The 17,559-nt window shown below is 43.1% G+C and overlaps 1 protein-coding gene and 1 long non-coding RNA gene across 5 annotated transcripts in view; one reads left to right on the top strand and one right to left on the bottom strand.

Moving 5' to 3' along the window:
• CDH20 (cadherin 20) overlaps positions 1–17,559 on the top strand; it is a 59,371-nt gene that overhangs the window by 30,251 nt on the left and 11,561 nt on the right. For 2 of the 3 annotated variants that reach the window (XM_074987796.1, XM_074987795.1), the window contains 3 exons: positions 6–142; positions 4,269–4,390; positions 4,731–4,848. In XM_074987796.1, the coding sequence (XP_074843897.1) occupies positions 6–142; positions 4,269–4,390; positions 4,731–4,848 (377 nt within the window). Of the gene's footprint in view, positions 1–5; positions 143–4,268; positions 4,409–4,730; positions 4,849–17,559 lie in introns of all 3 variants that reach the window. The other variant, XM_074987794.1, reaches the window with a different exon arrangement.
• LOC142009562 (uncharacterized) lies at positions 6,030–16,739 on the bottom strand. 2 transcript variants are annotated; one of them, XR_012644511.1, is made up of 4 exons: positions 16,483–16,739; positions 16,224–16,316; positions 15,978–16,065; positions 6,030–6,449 (listed from the first exon to the last, which is right to left on the bottom strand). It is a non-coding gene; the product is annotated as an uncharacterized LOC142009562 (long non-coding RNA). The 2 variants fall into 2 exon arrangements; XR_012644510.1 differs by having other exon boundaries at positions 15,978–16,316.

Below are 17,559 nucleotides of genomic sequence, written 5' to 3'. Positions count from 1 at the left end.
TGCAGATACTCAATTGATAGAAGCAGTGATCCTGGGAGGTTCTTTTATGTTGATATTGCAACAGGAGCACTGATGACTGCAAGACCTCTTGACCGGGAAGACATCTCTTGGCACAATATCACTGTGCTGGCAGTGGAGCTGAGTAAGTAGATTGAGGTTGTCGAAAGAGATACAATAGACATCGTGATAGTTTTATTGCAATTAAACAACTTGCATTAATAAAATTGCTTAATTAAATTGGAATCCACATTATCTGTCTGAATTGAACTTCTCACATTACAGAGAGACTATTGCATTTTAGTTTTTGCACTCTTTTTTGTAGAAGGATGAGGTTGGGAGGTTTGCAATTAAATGTGCCATGTTGGTTTCTCAAATTGTAAGTATTCAAGTGATGTATTGTAAAGCACTTCTTGAAATACTGTTCAATGTGAGCAGTCTCACCAGAATAATGAGTTAACAAAAGCAGATGCTGCAGTAAGTGGGAGAGAGAGGCCTGAGGGAATTGGTAACAGAATAAGAACTTTTTCATTTCTGGATCACTAGTTCAAATCCATCTTATGTTAGTAGAGAATAAATGTCATTTTCATCAGTTTGCTGTTTACAGCCAAGTTATTTCACCCAAGCTGCTAGAACTGTGTGAACTGCTTTTAACTACTCCAGAACAGTTGAAGTTTGCTAAGGTTCCCTATTTAGTTGTATTCCAAAAACTCGGCCCAGATTCTTCATTGTGAACCCCAGGTGCAAAGGAGGGACTGACAGTTTTAACATAATCTGTGCAAACCTGCAAGTTTTGCAGCATTTGGAGTACAAATGAATATTATATTCTAAATAGGGCTTCTGGCACACGAGCTGAAACCTCTGTGCTCTACATAACTTTTGTTAATGCTCTCAGATCATTTTCTCGTGCATATCACAAAATCTGCCAATGCTCAGCATAGCTGGTATCTTTGTAGGCAGCTTCTCTGTTGACCAAGAACTGTTTTGACTTGTATCCCTAGATGTAATATTTTTAGACATCAGGTTTGAAACAGACTAGTTGAACAGTTTGCATGAGAGTGCATGCCTGATATTTAGGTAATGCCTGCTTTATGGTTGGAGTACTTCTTTAACCTGACACTTTTTGCCATCAGTAATTTTACCTATGATCTAATTCCACCACTCTGCTATTGAGAAGAACTCCAAGACTGCAAAGATTCCATTCCCTGTGGTGGACAACTTAAGTCCTTAAAAATTGATAAAATAAAGATTTTATTTTGAAGACTACCTAAGAGACTTGGACACCAAATTCCAATTAATTTTGGCAGTTTTGAAAATCTCAGACTAACTGTACTAGCCAAAGTAGATGTTACCTCTGATGAATGCAGCAGTGAACACTTACGCCTAGATTCACATAGGACTTAGTTACAAATGTGCCATTTTGGGAAAGCTCAATCCCAGAATCAGACTTTCTAGATTTCACAAATCCCCAGCTCAACTGCCCTCAAACCCTATAAGGATCTAAACTCAATGACTAAAATTTTGCAATAAAAATTCACTAGGACCCTGTATTTCTGCCTTTGAGCATGTGTCCTGCATCCCCTCACCAGGCGCTTGGCTGCCTAAATCCCAGAACAATGCATGGCGAGACAGACTTGCCTACTGGATCAGTCTGCAATAGATGAGTGTACAAAACAATCAGTGGCAATGCTAGGCAACAATTCAGGACTTTTTGCTGGTGAGTAAAGCACTTACCTGGGATGTCGGAAAACTGATTCAAATCTCCCCTACACCCAATGGATGCATATGTGAACTGTGAAGCTATGGGATATTCTGATATGATTGCTCAGTCTCCTGTTCAAACTGTTCTCCTGGAATGCTGGGGGTCTCACATCCCAGGGGAGCATTCTAACCTCAAAGCAACAGTATCATTCTGTTGCTTGCTCCCTCTCTACCTTTGGCCCCATGTAGTCTTTTGAATTATATACTCACACAGTCTGCACATGAATTTTTTTGAAAGTTTGTACAAAATACATCCAGCCATCTTGAGTTAGCTGGGGGGGATGCTATTCTTGCTTTAATAAAATTGTCAGGGTTTTCCTAGTGTATTTTAATATGTGCAGCTCAAAGATTAAAAAGGTAAAACTGCCTGGGCTAGTCCTCAGTGAAGAAGAATTGCTTGTTTTGTGTGAAAGTGATAGCCAGATCAAGAGGATTTTGACTTGTCACTGTTTTGCACTAGTCTAATGCAGGGTTATCCTAGCGTAAATGGTGAGCCCTCTGTAACCTGAGGCCTTTAAATTATGATTTGTAGATTTCAGTGACTCAGCTAAAGTTAAGAGGCTGTTACAGCGGTGGGTGGATGAGGCACTTCATCCTTCAGTGTCCAAGCATGTCAGACTAGATGCTTGTGATGAGCTCTTATGACCTAAAATCTATGACTTTCTGTTTTTAAAAGGTTGTTTGATAGTCTATAAATTAGATATTCGTATACCTTGGTGGTAGCGGTATAAAAACATATATGGACAGATAAGCTATAGAGTCAAATTATATGGTAATGAAAAGTAAAATTATTTGACAATATTAACTCATTAGTATGGATATGCTACATAAAGAATATCATATATAAAACTTTTGAGAAAATTGAAGCATTTGCTAACAATGTTGGGCATTAGTAAGAACGTGACAGATGAGAATAAGACCAAAATATCATATTGCCTGTACATTAATCCAGAGTGTAGTCCTACATCTTGAATATTGAGGGCAGCTGTGGTCATCCCAGGTCAAAAAAAAAAGATATATTGGTACTGGAGAAGGTGCAGAAAAGGGCAACAAAAATTATTAGACGTATGGAATGGCTTCTGTCTGCGTAGAGATTAATAAGACCGGGACTTTTGAGCTGGGAAAGGAGATGATTAAGAAGGGATATAATAGAGGTCTATAAAATCATGGCTGTTGCAGAGAAAGTAAAGAAGGAAATTTTATTTACTCTGTCTCATAACGAAAAGACAAGGGGGTCACCAAATTAAATTAATAGGCAGCAGGTTTAAAGCAAACAAAATGAGTTATTTCTTCGCACAATTCACAGTCGACCTGGGGAACTCTTGGCCTTCACAATATCCTCTGGCAAAGCTCATAACAGGGTACAAAAAGAACCTGGTAAATTCATGGGAGATAGGTCTGTCAATGCCTATTAGCTGGGATGGTGTCCCTAACCTCTATTTGCCAGAAGCTAGGAATAGGCAACAGGGGATAGATTACTTGATGATTACTTTTTCCATTCATTCTCTGTAAAGTATGTGGCATTGGCCTCTGTGAGGAGACAGGATACAAAACTAGATGGACCTTTGCTCTGACCCAGTATGGCTGTTCTTATGTGTGCTCTACTGTATTTGAAAATATTACATCATGCTATAGAGAAAGTTTTTAAAATTTACCCAAGATAGCAGAGTTAAAGTTCTCAATTAAATCTCAATTTTTATAAATGTCTGAACAGCTGACCTGTCTTCATTTTGGGGTTTTTTATGAGATTTTGGCTCCCCCCTTCCCCTTTTTTTGGTGTGGTAACTGAATGTGGGGGGGTCAAAATACCAGAAGAAAAAAGGCAATGTATTTATCGTGTAGATACTGGGTATTAATGTTGTTTGAGCTGAAGACTTTTGCCTTCATGAACTCCCCTTTCTTTCTATTTCTGAATAACTGAACTGATGTTATACTCCACTTGGTTTCCACAAGAGATGTCAAGAAAATTCCATCTTTTTTCTGCTGAAATTAGACTTAAAATTTTTGTAGACGTTTTTACATTTTCCAGGCAGTTCTATAGCCGATGAAAAGACTTAACAATTTTTGTATAAAAATTTGTATAAAAATTTTGTATAAAATATTGTCAAATACAACATCAAACTGTTTTATATTTTAAACTCTAAATTTTGAGTGGAAAAAAGCTCAGAATTGCATATTTTCAAAAAACAATTGTCTGGACTCCTTGAACCCAGTGCCTTGTGAAACAACGCTAACTGAACTATGCCTTCCAAACCTTAACTTTTGGCATAGTCTCGAACTTCCCTAGAATTTTCTCTCTGACACTGGTTTGAAAGCAGCTGTGAATATCTGAGGTGTCGTGGTGTTAGAATGGACATTAGAACTCAATCTTGCCCACAGTATCTTTCTACACCTCTCAGAATAGATTTCATTCAGTGCAACAAGGCTAAAAGGAAAGATCCCTTGCCTTCCTAGTAGGGAAAGCAGCTGCTTTTTCATCTGATCATAAAGTCTTTATTTTGTTCTTTTAGGCAATCCCTCACAAGTTGGCAGTGTATCAGTCACAGTAAAAGTCCTGGATGTTAATGATAATGCTCCTCAGTTTTCCAAGTTCTACGAAGCTTTTGTGTGTGACAATGCAAAAGCTGGACAGGTGAGAAACCCTAATTATGTCTGTGTGAGAAGAATGAGAATTGCTTGTGATTGCTGAAACATGTACCTCTGAACATACAGGGCCCTGAAAAAAGTTTCGATGTAGAATGCAGGCATGGCTTCTCTGCGATTGTAACTGGATTAATTGATCCATCCCTAGTTTTACTGGGATTTATTGGATTGCAAATCTAGAGGGCTTTCATTCTCCCAAATCATGACTTGTCCCTCACAAGATGGTCTTGTTCAATCACTGCATTTGCTTCCTTTTTAAAGTGTAATTCTTTATGCAGCATCTCCCTGACCAGGCTGCTATCACTCCATTTTATTCTTGCATCCTACAGCTGGTTCAGACAGTGAGTGCAGTAGACCAGGATGACCCACAGGAGGGTCAGCACTTCTACTACAGTTTGGCTCCTGAGGCAGCTAACAACCCCAACTTCACTCTGAGGAACAATCAAGGTAACCGGGGTGGACAGAGTCAGTTACTTACACTTCTCTCTCTAGTCTGAGCTGGATGTAAGAGGCTTTGACTCAGTGTGCAATAAGACTGCCGTTTCAAATAATGCCCAGTGACACCTGCTCCTTAAAGGCAGAGATAAAATGACATTATTTTATGCACTTGAAGGTTATACAACATTTGCTTCTATATAAATATTTCCCAACGATAGGCTTTCTTCTTCAAAGGTGCCAACACTGTGCAAATTCAAATCCTGTGGTCACACTGTAGGCAGCTAAGATTTCCAGGGTGGGACTTGGTTCAAAAAGCAAAGCTTAAAAGGTAGGATTAGAAGTGGAACTAAAAAAAACAAATCAGAGCAAAAAAGTATTTTGCTCTCTTTGCACTCTGCATGTTTTCTTCCAGGCACAGAAAGTGAATGCTCTCATTGTTCCGGTGTCTCCTCTCCATTTCTCAAAACAAGAGTTCATTTATTGCTCATAAAAAAGGCTGTAAGGGTTACAGGGAAGATGCCTGGCTTTGACCAGAATTCCAGGGAGCCACACTGGAGTTACTCAGTTAGGGTGAACTGCAAAGAATGGGAACAGACAGTCCCTAATGCTGGTGGATATTCTAATACTTAGGCTTGCTCTGCACGAGGCATATAAGTTGAGTCAAGTTATGCAATTGCCATAGCTAGAACTGTGCATCTATAATCAACTTATCTGCAACTGATTTACCTGGCCATCTTCACAGCGGGAAGTCAATGGAAGAAACTCTCCCATTGACCTTCCTTACACTTTGTGATATTGAGCAGTACAGGGGTCAATTGCCAACCCCAGACAGTTCAATTTCATGAGTCTCTACTAGGTGTGTGAAATCGAACTCCAGAAGATCATCCCTGAGTGGGTTGATCTTCTGTGTAGCCCAAATGTTCCCTCAGATTTACCAAGACAGCACAAAACAGCTTGTACAGTACCTTACTGGTTACCCAGAAGCTAACAAAACAGTTACCTGAAAGCAGCCCAGCCTTAGGCCTCCACCCCGATACCCAAGTCAAATATGATGCAGATTACTGAAAACCTTAATGAGAAAGTTCCATCAATCCTGAAAAACTGAACAGGTGAAAAACCGTATTTATGTCTGTGTGAGAGGAATGTTGTCTTCTAGATGTGGTGACTTTATTACATGGGCACAGCCAGTAATCAAGAAAGGGAAGAAATGGGACAAAAGTTCACTTGTACTACCAGACAGCAGATGTTTCATCAGACCTCTCTTCAGCAGTTCAGATGCTCTTGGCCCAATGTATGGCCTCATTGTTTTTCCAAGGGAAATGAATATTTCAGATTCTACCCAAATATAAGCTTGCAGACAATTCATATTACCAAACTGAAATGTATTAAAGAAAAAAAAAAGTGTGGGTTAAAAAGATCACTATAAATACAGACAAATACAATTTTGAGATCAGATTCATAGCAGAGATGGCAAGCTTTGTAGTTGCAAAGAGTTCTTGCAGAATCAGTCCATGGGATATAGTCCGAGGTCCATATTCAGGGTGAATCCAGGCAGGCCTGAGGATCTCAGTCTTATGACTCAAACGTCCTCTGATGAAAATTAAGCAGATCTGAAATAAAAAAGAATTAGGACCCAAGGGATTTTAATATGCTTCCAGGCCTTCTCCTGATGGGTTGGAGTCCGTAGGTTAATAATAGGCAATCATGGAGACTTCTAAATTCACTTATTTTCTAAGAGTGACTGGTAATTAGCTATATGGACTAATCTAAGCTAACTGCCAGTTTGCTACCATTCTCAGGTGATTTGGTATATATGTCAAAGAGATGATTAGTGATATTACTATGGTTACAGTTAATTTAAAATTTTACTATTTTATTTTTATTGCTGAATCAATAGCTATAGTGACAGGAACTGTGTTTCCATGGCTATCAGCTAAAGTGATACAAGTACACACACACAGTTGGTCTCATCTGCAACAATACGGGTTTGCACTTCAAAGTTCTAAGCTGTCTACCCTAGAAAAAGGAAACAGAGTAACAAGGGGCAGACAGTGAAAAATCATTGTCCAGGAACAGGGAACTAACCAACCATGTTATCTGGATGGTTGAAGTGGGATTATTCAAAGTGAATACTGTTAACGCTTGGATCTGACCCTGATTTTGCAATCCTCACACACAGAATTAGGCCAAAGTGTCCTTTATTCTAGCTTGAAGAGGTGACCACAGCTATATAGAGGTTCTCCATGAACTGGTTAGTACAGAAGCAGCTCACCACATCTTGCCCGGTGTGATAGAGTTACTTTGCGCCCCTGGTAAATAGGAGACCTAGAACTGGTTATAGCACTGATTCAGGGGCAAGAATGTGATGCTTCAGCCAGTAGTAGGAAGAAGTCTCTCCTGTACATCAGCAGTGATCCCTCAGGCCAGCTGAGGGGTGGTAAAATAGTTATTTTGGGTGCCTCGAGGGAGGAGAGCAAATGGAGAAGACAAAAAAATGAAGCTGTTCCTTGGAGAGAGTGAAAAAAATCTGCTTCTAGCCACAGTATACAATCAGCTTCCTGCTTCATCTCTGCAAATAATGGGGAGCTCAGTGTTGTGGATGCAATTAATGGCAAGCACGCATTGCATACACTGGGTGTCCAAGTCCCATTGCTGCGAGCATAATGCCCCTGCATGGGCACGCACACACCAGCCTTTTACCTGTCCACAGTGATACATTTCTGAAACTGGTGAGCAACAAGAAGGGACACATTGGGCAAGGGAGCGATGGCAAAATTCCTGTAAAAGAAGCAGATGAATAGCTTCCTGTGCTTGGTTATGAATTTATGTAAACTCTATTGAAGTCAGTGGGATAGAAACTAGTTGAGGAGCCAACTACAGCTGTGTATGCTCTGTCCAAACCAGCCATGTCTATCCAAGAGCAATTGGGAATGTCTGCTCTAATCTTCAGGAATCTGAAAGATGAATAGAGCTAATTGAGAGGCCATTTCTCACCTCTTTCTCATCACAGCAGTTCAGCTATGCCTATGGTATTATGGCGGTCAGGTTTTGGAAAATAATTTTCCAAGACTAGTGCCAGAGCTGCATGGGTGTGGGAGCACATTACACTGTGGAGTTTACTTCCACGGGAGTCCACCAGAAATTTGGCTTAGGTGGCCTTCAAACATGGAGTACAGCCCAATTGTTGTCATTTATTTAAGGGACATCCAATTAATCAGTGAGAAAGGATCGCTCTTGTCAGAATAAAAGGTAATAGTCAGACCCTCAACTGACTTCAAAGGGAGATGGCACAGGCCCTTAATAAGCTACTGTAACCAGCTCTCCCTGAGCTATGGCTGTAACTGTTTATTGGACTTGTATTTTTTTTTCTTTTTTGTAATAGCAGTTCAGCAAAAGAGGCTAGGACACTTAAAAATAAAGGTCCAATCTGAATACAACATTCCTTCTTATTTAACCACACCACTGGAGATGACTGGATGGACATACAGAGTAAAGTTTGAGGTCAGCTATAAATGTAGATGGAATTTCTGCCATGGCTAACAACTTGGGTACTTTTAAAAAGGCCGTGAGTAGTAAGAAAGCCAGTAACCTTTCACAGAAACTGGCCAATGCTGTCTGCTCACCAGTTATTTCAACAGGTTTCCTCATGTACCATTTTGTAAACTTTGTTGTTGTTTTTTTGCCGGGGGGGGGCGGAGGAGGGACATCTTTTGCCCATACATTTGAGACCCACTTTCACTAACGTATGACATACTGAGCTCATTGTGTCACTGAGACATTCTACTAAAAAAAATAGAAACTTCTCAAAATTTTCACCCTCAGATGTACTTTTTCTGTCCAAGTCTTCACTTGGTATAGTTCAGGGGTTGGCAACTGGCAGGTCTTTCAAGAGTCACTAGTGGCTCCGAGTGCTGCCTCTGGAGGCTGCTGCTGGTTAAACAAAGTCCACCGTTCAAACAGGCTTTAGGGGTTTTTTTTTTTGTTTAAGCATCGGCAGCCTCCAGAGCCGCATGCGAAGCCAGTGGTGGTAGGGAGCCCCTGAAATGGAAGTTGGCAGCTGCCCACACACGCTGCAAACAGGGGACGGAGAGCTGCGGGGGTAGGAGGGAGGCACTGCCCTGCTGGGGAATAGGAGGAGGAGGAGGAAGCTGGGCAGCTGGCACAGGGTGCTGTCTCTCAGTCACTTGGGAGCTTCTGTCCAAGCGAAGGGCTGCTCGAACCTCCTGCCACGCTGAAACTAGCACAAGCGAGGCTAGACTGCACAGCTTGCTGCAGTTATGTCAAGCCCAGGGCATGCACGTGGCTCAGTGACTTCATCCCACCTCAGCGTGCTGCAGTGTGTCTACCCGCACCCTGGGCTTTCAGCTTCTCTCAGCTGGAATCAGTCATGTCCCTTCCAACAGCCCATAAAATAAACACCCAGGAGGCAGGCCAGGGGGAGTAGCAGGAGAGGCAGGTAAATTCTGGGGGTGGGGAGAAGAGACCAGATGGGGTTAAGCCTAGCAGGGAGGAGTAAAGGTTGGGGGATAGGAGGGTGATTTGGGGGCTGAAGCACGTAAAGCCTGGAGCTGGGGGTAACAACTTTCTAACTGGTACATATCATTGTGTACGTGCTGTTCTTAAAAATGGGGTGACAAAGTATGTTTTGATGTTATTTGTTAAGGACTGTCTCATATTCACATGCATTGCAGCTCTTGCAGTACTGATTTTGTAACTGAATTTGAAAAAATGGATCTTGGTGTTTTGGTTGCAGACCTCTGGACTATACTTAATAGCAATAGCAGTGCCTGAACAGCTGTGTCAACTTTGCACTTTAAAAACACCCCATTTTTCAGAGACATGTGTCTTGCCAAACTTAGGGAAAGTATTGGTTACAAATCAGAAGTGTACAGAGAATAGTTTATGAACAGGCTTATATGATGGCAGTCCTTTGCAATCACAGGTGACCCCCTCCGTGACAGAGTTCCCTTCCAGACCTGTGTGCAGTCCATAACTACCTACTACCTTAATAGTTCTGTATAACTAAAGCCTTATTACTATTTACTAATGTCATCTGTGAATAGCAAATTACTTTTTATAGTAGGAGACAATCACAGAGATGATAGACACTTATCTGAAGTTACTTTTTCGGTAATGCTGGGAAGACAACAAACAACAACAGACTCACGGGCCTAAGGAGATGTCCCAAAGAACAATGCCTCTCAACTTGGAGCTATGCTGTGTCTAGATTCAGTCTGGCTGCCACCATTGTGATGCAAATAAGGTTCATGAAATTGCAAATAGCTGCTCATTTGCATATTTACATGGCTTATTTGCATATTCACAGCAGACAACAAGCAGTGTAGATGTGGTTCTGCTGGCAAAAACACCCTCTGTACCGGCCCCTTATCGCTGAGGTTTTAAGGGTTAAGGAGCTAGTGACAGAGGGATTTTGTGCCAGCAGCACTATGTCTATACTGCTTGTTTTCTGCCATTCGTGAACCCTCATTTGCATCATGCTGGCAGCAGCTGGACTGAATCTACATGCAGCTTAAAGGAATAAATCTGTAAGATTCCTTACAATGTTGAATACATTGGTAGCTGCTGCCCTGATGAGTAATTCTTTATCTTACGCCAACAATTAAAACCCTATTCGTCTTGAGTCATTTTTTTGAGTCTGAAGAGCTCTGCCTAACAACCTCCTCTAGGTTCAGGAGAGCATAAAGGCATTCTGTTTTTGGAAAGAAGCAGCTACAAATTAGCAAGAAATTTCCTCAATTCACAAGGAAGATTTCTGGGTATTTATCTTCAGTCTCAAACCTCTGGGCTACAGCTTCTGATAATGAAAGGGCATAGCAAGCCTGATGGATACAGGCCCCAATTTCATGCTAGTGTAGGGAATTTGTCTACAATCTCAAATATCCAGCTCCTCTCTGCCCAGTGTTTCAGTGTGACCCAGTGACCCGTGGGCTCATAAAGACACTTCTTCCTTTGGTCAGAGGTTACCACTACTTCAGAACATGACAGAAAGGAAATCAAAGTTCCTTTTTCAAGGTTGATAAAGACAACCAAAGATGGCTGCTTTCCCTGCCCCCTCCCTTGGCAAATGAATGCTGAACTATTTTTGTATTAGTTATTAATTATGGCACTTTAAGAAAAATCAGTACAAGTTCTGCAGTAGATTGTTTCCAGTCCTTGCACAGATGCATGATGCCTCCCCCAGCCCAGCAGGAACAGTTTCATAGGTGCAGGAATGAGGGGTGCTGCTTGGAGTGGTTTCTGTTATATATAGTACTTACAGTTTGCTTCAATGGCTCCCAACAGCCCCACTTTTCAAATTATTCCAGCAACTCTGACACTGGCTGTTGTGTTCCCTAAATTTAGTAGAGTACAGTGATTGCTCACTCCTGGTACGCTCAAGGGAGTAATCATCTCAGCTGGAGTCAGACCGACAGGAAGGAAATAACCATGGCTGGTGCTTGTCTCCACACTCTCCTACCTGCAAAGCTGACCCTGCATGACACCGTGAATATTCCATCCCAGAGGACTGACTGAGGAAACGGTACAGAGCTAAGCCTGTGGCTAATTATTACAGTCTACCCCTCTACGATGAAAAGAAACTCATAGGGCTATACACTACCTGCACATTGTGCATCACCCATATGTCACAGAACTACTTTTGGGTTACAGTCTAGCAGATGTCCAACCTTGCCAAGTGCTATATTCAGATTTCTCATATACCATACCACCGTGTCGTCATGCGCGCCCAGCAGCACTGTCTCTCACCTAATGCCAGTGTGATTAGATGCAGGACTACACATTATGGCATGGACATAATGCAACAAGTCCGGCTATTCTTTAGGGATGACTTAGATCCTTGGCCAGTACTAAAGGGAACAGACACATACCAAAGGGAACTACGTCACCATGACTGGTTAAGAGCTATCTTGGAAGTATGTGTCCTGTCCATTTTTTCAGAAGTATGCTTCACTATTTGACTACAACAGTCTGTTTTTCAACCTGGAAAGGAACAATTATTAACACAACCTAGGATTTGTCATTAACTCATGAGGCACCATTTCAACCAGACACACTCCCCTTTATTCCTAAAACAAATCACTTCTCAATAAACTAGAATCCTCTTATAATCAGGGGTATCACCCAGGAGGAAGTAGAGGTGACACCTGCCATGCCAGTGGTTTGCACTTACTAAAAAGATTCCTGAAGCCACAAGGTCAAGCCCACTGTTTTTAAGCAGAGGTCCCATACAGCCACTGAAGCATCATCCCAACTGCGTGGTCACAACACCACCAAAATTTGACTCAGCTGCCACACTTTACTGACAGAAGGACAGCCAGACCAAGTTTCAGTGAGTGGCATTGCACAGTGAGAGTTGGCTTGGCCAGAGGCACTACTCCTATTTTTGACATCCATGAGCAGAATAAATTGTCATATGTAAACTGCCCCACTAATGGAAACACATGCTACCAGCTGTAGGCGCTCAGCTACTCTCTCCTGGGCTGCTGCCCAAGCACTCTGCTAACGGTACGCAGGGCATTGCAACTCACTGAGCACTTGATCCATAGCAGCACTGAGTCATGCACGGTGTGGGCAAGTGAGAGGGCAGACTTCCTGAACCAGGGCAATCAAAACACCTGGAAATAATGAATTCTCCCCTCTCACTCCCAGTAACTTGACTGGGAGTGGACAGGGTCATTGTCACCAGAATTGTATTCAGCTCTTTGTTCATTTTCAACAGATGGTTTCTGAGTCCAGGGCACATTCCCATGGATAGCATGGCTCTGCAACCGGACAACCAGCCCCATAATTTACCCAGAAATCTTCCTTGTGAATTGAGGAAATTTCTTGCTAATTTGTAGCTTCTTCTTTCCAAAACCAGAATGCCTTTATGCTCTCCTGAACCTAGAGGATGTTGTTTTTGCCAGGATGCCACAGAACAAGCTGTTGGCAGAGTCTAAATACAGACAAATGGCCACTTCCTGCTATTACATTAGTTTCTCCATACTCTATAATAGACTTGCTGCAGACAGATCTATTAGATGCTGGAGGGGAGGGAGCAGAGGGCACATGAAGACAGAAAGGGTTTATATACTGGGAGAGGTTTGCAGGAGGAGGCAACTTCCATTTTCAGCTCCAGAGCCACTGAGCAGCACAGGAACAATGGCACAAACCTTGTTCTGGTGCCTGGCCCTGTTTTAAAGCAACACAATATATCACATGGGCTGGTAATTAATAAGCCTTGCCCCCTAGTGAGTGCTGTCAGCTGGCAGGCGTTGGAGAATGCTCAGCACAAACCTGAAAATAAAACTGTTTTCACTGCCAAGCATCTCTCTGTCTTAAGTACATTTATGTAAGTTCCACATTTTGAGGTAGGAAAATGTTATTTTCCCCTCTCCCCCATTTTGTTTTTGAATGGAAGGTATCTTATCAGTTCTAGCTGGCAATGTTTTTTATGCCGCCTGACATTGTGAACACTGACAGCACCAGGTATCTCTCATGAAAGCAGCTAACCAGAAGCATTGAGGGACAACTCATTATTTCCTTTGAGCCAGAGACAAGGACAGTAGCAAAATTCAGTAGGAAACAGCATGAGCTGCAATTTAGAGATCCCACAGCATCATTCCAGGAAAGTAGGGGTGGAGTTTTTGGCCCAACAAAATAAAAAGGAGCTGTAGCCCTACAAATACTTAGATTCAAATAAATTACAGTAATGATTACATGTCAACATATGGCCAACTCTTCTGCCCTACTCCAGGTGTCTCCTCCTCCTTAGCAGCACAGACTAGGTAAGAGCCCTTCTACCATATTTTCATGGGCCTTACAAGAGGCACAGAGCATGTTGGAATGGGAAGTTTAAACTAGACTAAATCAAATTAAATTGATGTGAAAATACTTGGGTACAGATGCTGCAATTCATTATAGCATATTAACGCTGAACTCTTCTTTCAAAGTCAAAGACATTTGCATTAAATAGTTTGTTCTGCCTATTGTTTGTGTTCACACAAAGGTGTTACGCACCTCTTTGGCAGTCCTCCAGCTGCTGTCCCACACTGCTTTGCCATCAATGATTTGTCTCCAGTAAACCCTTGAGATATGTACAATCAAGTTGTGTATGTCTCAGGTTAACATGACTGCCACCCGACAGGAGTAGGAAACCACTCCCGTCAGGGATGGCACCCACAAGGCAGGCTGCCTTCCCTGATGGTAGTGGGGAAACCGCTCCTGTCAGGGGTAGCAGCCTGACTCTGACCAACCCTGACAGGTGTGGTTTCCTGTCCGCGTGGAGCGGGTGGGCAACCATGAGTCAGGCTGCTGCCCCTGAGAGGAGCAGTTTCCTAGTCTCCGGAGTGGCACGGAGCTGAGAACCAGGTGGCAGCCTGGCTCCCCTCCACTTGCAGAGCTGGGAAAGTGAGAAGGGCAGCAGCCCCAGTTAGTTTCCTGACTCCAAGGAGCAGAGGGGAGCCAGGAGCCAGGCTGCCCCTGATTCCCAGCTCCTCCCCACGGGCTGGAGCCAGGAAACAGAACAAGGCTGCTGCCCTGGTCAGTTTACGCTCTCGGCAGCTGGGTTCCCATCTCCCCTCAACTGGCATGAAAATCTGAGTTATGTGAGGGTTGCAGAAACGAGGAGTATTTACTTCTGTACCTTCTTCTGTTCTGCTGTCAACTTGAGCAGATGCCTCAAATAAAAACTGGCACAAGGCCAGATTGTATCCATTTGCTCCTGGGTTTAAATATATCCCCATTACTGCAATATTACTCCAAAAGGCCTGCAACAGGCCTGGAACAGCTACTTGTAGCAATGCTGAGACCCTGTATCTCATCATCATCCGGGGAGGAGCATCAGGAAGCTCTTGTGGCCAGCCACCAGAATCAAGCTCTTCCTCTGAGCACTGCTAAGCAGAGAGGCAAGCAGCACCTCAGCCACCACACCAAACAATGGAAGGTAAAGAGCAAACAGCCCTGCAGGACTTACATTCCCACCAGAGATGGCAAGTAAAGGTCCAGAAAGGGCAGCATGACCCATCTGTCTTTTGAAGAGTGCACAGAATTTTGATCTGTTACCCTACCACTCAAATCAGGAAGGATGGGCCCTGCTCTGTCCCCACGCCAAGGACAGCCTGCAAGACTCAATGGAAGAGGAGCATGAGGAGGTCAATGAAGATCAGGCCCCAAAAAGCCAAGATGTCTTCAGGATCAGGACCATGACCATTGGCCACATACACAGTCAGCCCCATTCGTGACTGTAAGACCAGTTCCCAGCAGAAACTTAGGATGAGAGTGAGAAGGCAGAGGGAACCTTGTTATGTAAGTCTCAATCTTCATAATTTATTAATATTGCGATCTGATGCTGAGCTGGCTTCATTTTACTTATCCCAAGCAGCCAGTGTTAACACCACAGCCAGGAGTCCCTCTGTCTTTTCACATCCATGTGCAGAATAAATTTTCTTATGTGCACCAATGCATGTGTGATGTGCACCAACACTGTGCCCACTGCGGGTGGCTGTGGACTCTCTGTTAATCAGCTGGGCGGTACCTGAATCTCTCCTGGGCAGCAGCAACCCAGGTGCTCAGCTAACAGGGAACACTGGTCAGAGCCACCTTAGATCTATGCACGCTAGGAGCCTGAGCTTTCAGTCCCGTTCCCTCTGACCCCATTATAGAGCAGCTAACGTACTGAGTTTTCAAAATGGTGGCTGCTCTGGCCAAGCAGTCTGCATCTGTCTCATGCTACAGCCCTGACCAATTTCAAGCCCGCACCATGAGGGGCACATGCCCATCTATGTATTTTTCTTTCCTTCTCTTCACATCTGTCCCTCCTGACAAACCCCTCAACCTCATTTGCCTACTCCAAATGGCAGCCTGGCATAGTCTCCTCCTGCACCCCCCCCATCTCCTCAAGCTTATTAAAATAACGAAAATATTCATTTTGCTAAGCTGGACAGTTTCTCAATGCAGTGGTCACAAGAAGCTTGGTTACTATTCTGTTTCCATGAGGTAGATGTGCACCTTGCATGTCTGTAAACATACAAAAGCCACAGCTCCTGGTGGAGGTACAGATGCTCTGTAAAATAGTGACTTCTTCAGACAGAACCACTACAGAACCTCATTTTAATCTGTACTTTCACCACAAGGCTCACCTGTGAATTGAGTCCTGTCTGCCAGGTTTTGTTCTTCCCTTCACTGCACAGCGTCCCTTGGAACTATTGTTCTAAATAAGGCTTCCTTCTGTTGGGCACATGAAAGGAGATAAAGCAGAACCTAAGCCAAAGACATTGCCCGACTTTGATCTGGGCAGTCTGCAGGATGACTATGGAGTCATTCCCCTTCCATTCCTGCAGCACTTCGTGGGCAGAGCCATCCTGGTGAATAACTTCACAGCGTACCTCGCTAGTCTGCTCCTTTTCTTTTGTCAATGATGTGATTCTTTGCCGTCCAACCACTCATCTCTAAGTAACATCACTGATTATCAGGACAGCCTAAAGGTGATGTAGGGGGATTACTGTCCAGTTCTTCCCAACAGGCCCCCTGCTAACCCCTATCACACTGTGTAAGCCAAAACACTTCCAACACAACCAACACTTCCCTAGCCTTGGTGGAGCCCAAACACACAAAAATCATTCTCCTCATTCACACACCACTCACTGTCTCTGAAGTTCCTCCAGGATTGGGAAAAATCCCAAAGACCAAGTGCATATTTTCAAAAGGCTGTTACAGCCTGGCTGGAATATGAACACTAACCACGTGTATGTTTTTTCTTACTTCCACAGCATTTGCAGTGGCCAGACCCTCAAGGTCAGGGCCTTTATTAATGGCTGAGTGGCTGGTAACCTAATGGGGAAGAGACTTTAAAAAAAAAAAAAAACACAACATGAAATGTTTGCAGGCCTCGTTGTGCAGTCTGGGTGACAAATGAAAATAGCAGAAGCTGTGCTTGTGCAGCAAGAGGAAAGCAAAAATGGAGCTATTCTTTCATACACCCAAGCCAAGGGTAGCAAGAACAGTTTCAACCATGAGCCCTCATTTTTAAGTCCCCTAGCCCCCTCCTTAATAACTGTCTTACCATTAGATGGCAAAAGCCTAACAACAACAAGAGGAAGAGGCAAGGCAGCACATACTCACCTGTGAATTGAGTCCTGCTTCCCTGGGTGTGTTCGTCCCTTCAGTGCACAGTGTCCCTTGGGAATTTTGGTTTCATTATTGGTCTGAAATAAGGCTTCTTTCTGTTTGGTACACTATACCGTGTTTAATAATAAACCTCATTAAAACTCATTTTTTTAAAAAAAAGAGTGCTCAATGCATTTTTACATTGAACTATTTCATGTCTATGGATTTTCTGAGTGCTTTACAGAAAAACCCAAGCACAGATGCAAGGCAAAATGAGTATCGCCACAACCTTGCCCTTCACTTCCACCATCCATAAACAATAATGCACTGCTCACAGTCTGTCCCATACACCCTCCACAGGTCACAGCTGCTCATTTTCAGGCCTGAGAATCAAAATAAAATCAAGTTTCCATGACAACACTGCCCTGGCTGTGTCTACTTTGTATTGAATGCCACAGCCTTCCATCTGTGATTAATGCTTTCTCCCTCATTCTGACATTCAGAATGTAACATGCAGTAATAATTTTAAGACACTTTTTTCATCCAGCTTCCAACCTGCTGCACAAACAGCACCACCCTCCTTTCAAATGCATGCCTACCACAGCTACTAAGACA

The sequence above is a fragment of the Carettochelys insculpta genome, chromosome 2, assembly GCF_033958435.1.
Source record: "Carettochelys insculpta isolate YL-2023 chromosome 2, ASM3395843v1, whole genome shotgun sequence".
NCBI lineage: Eukaryota > Metazoa > Chordata > Testudines > Carettochelyidae > Carettochelys > Carettochelys insculpta.
This window is presented reverse-complemented; position numbering and strand designations above follow the sequence as displayed.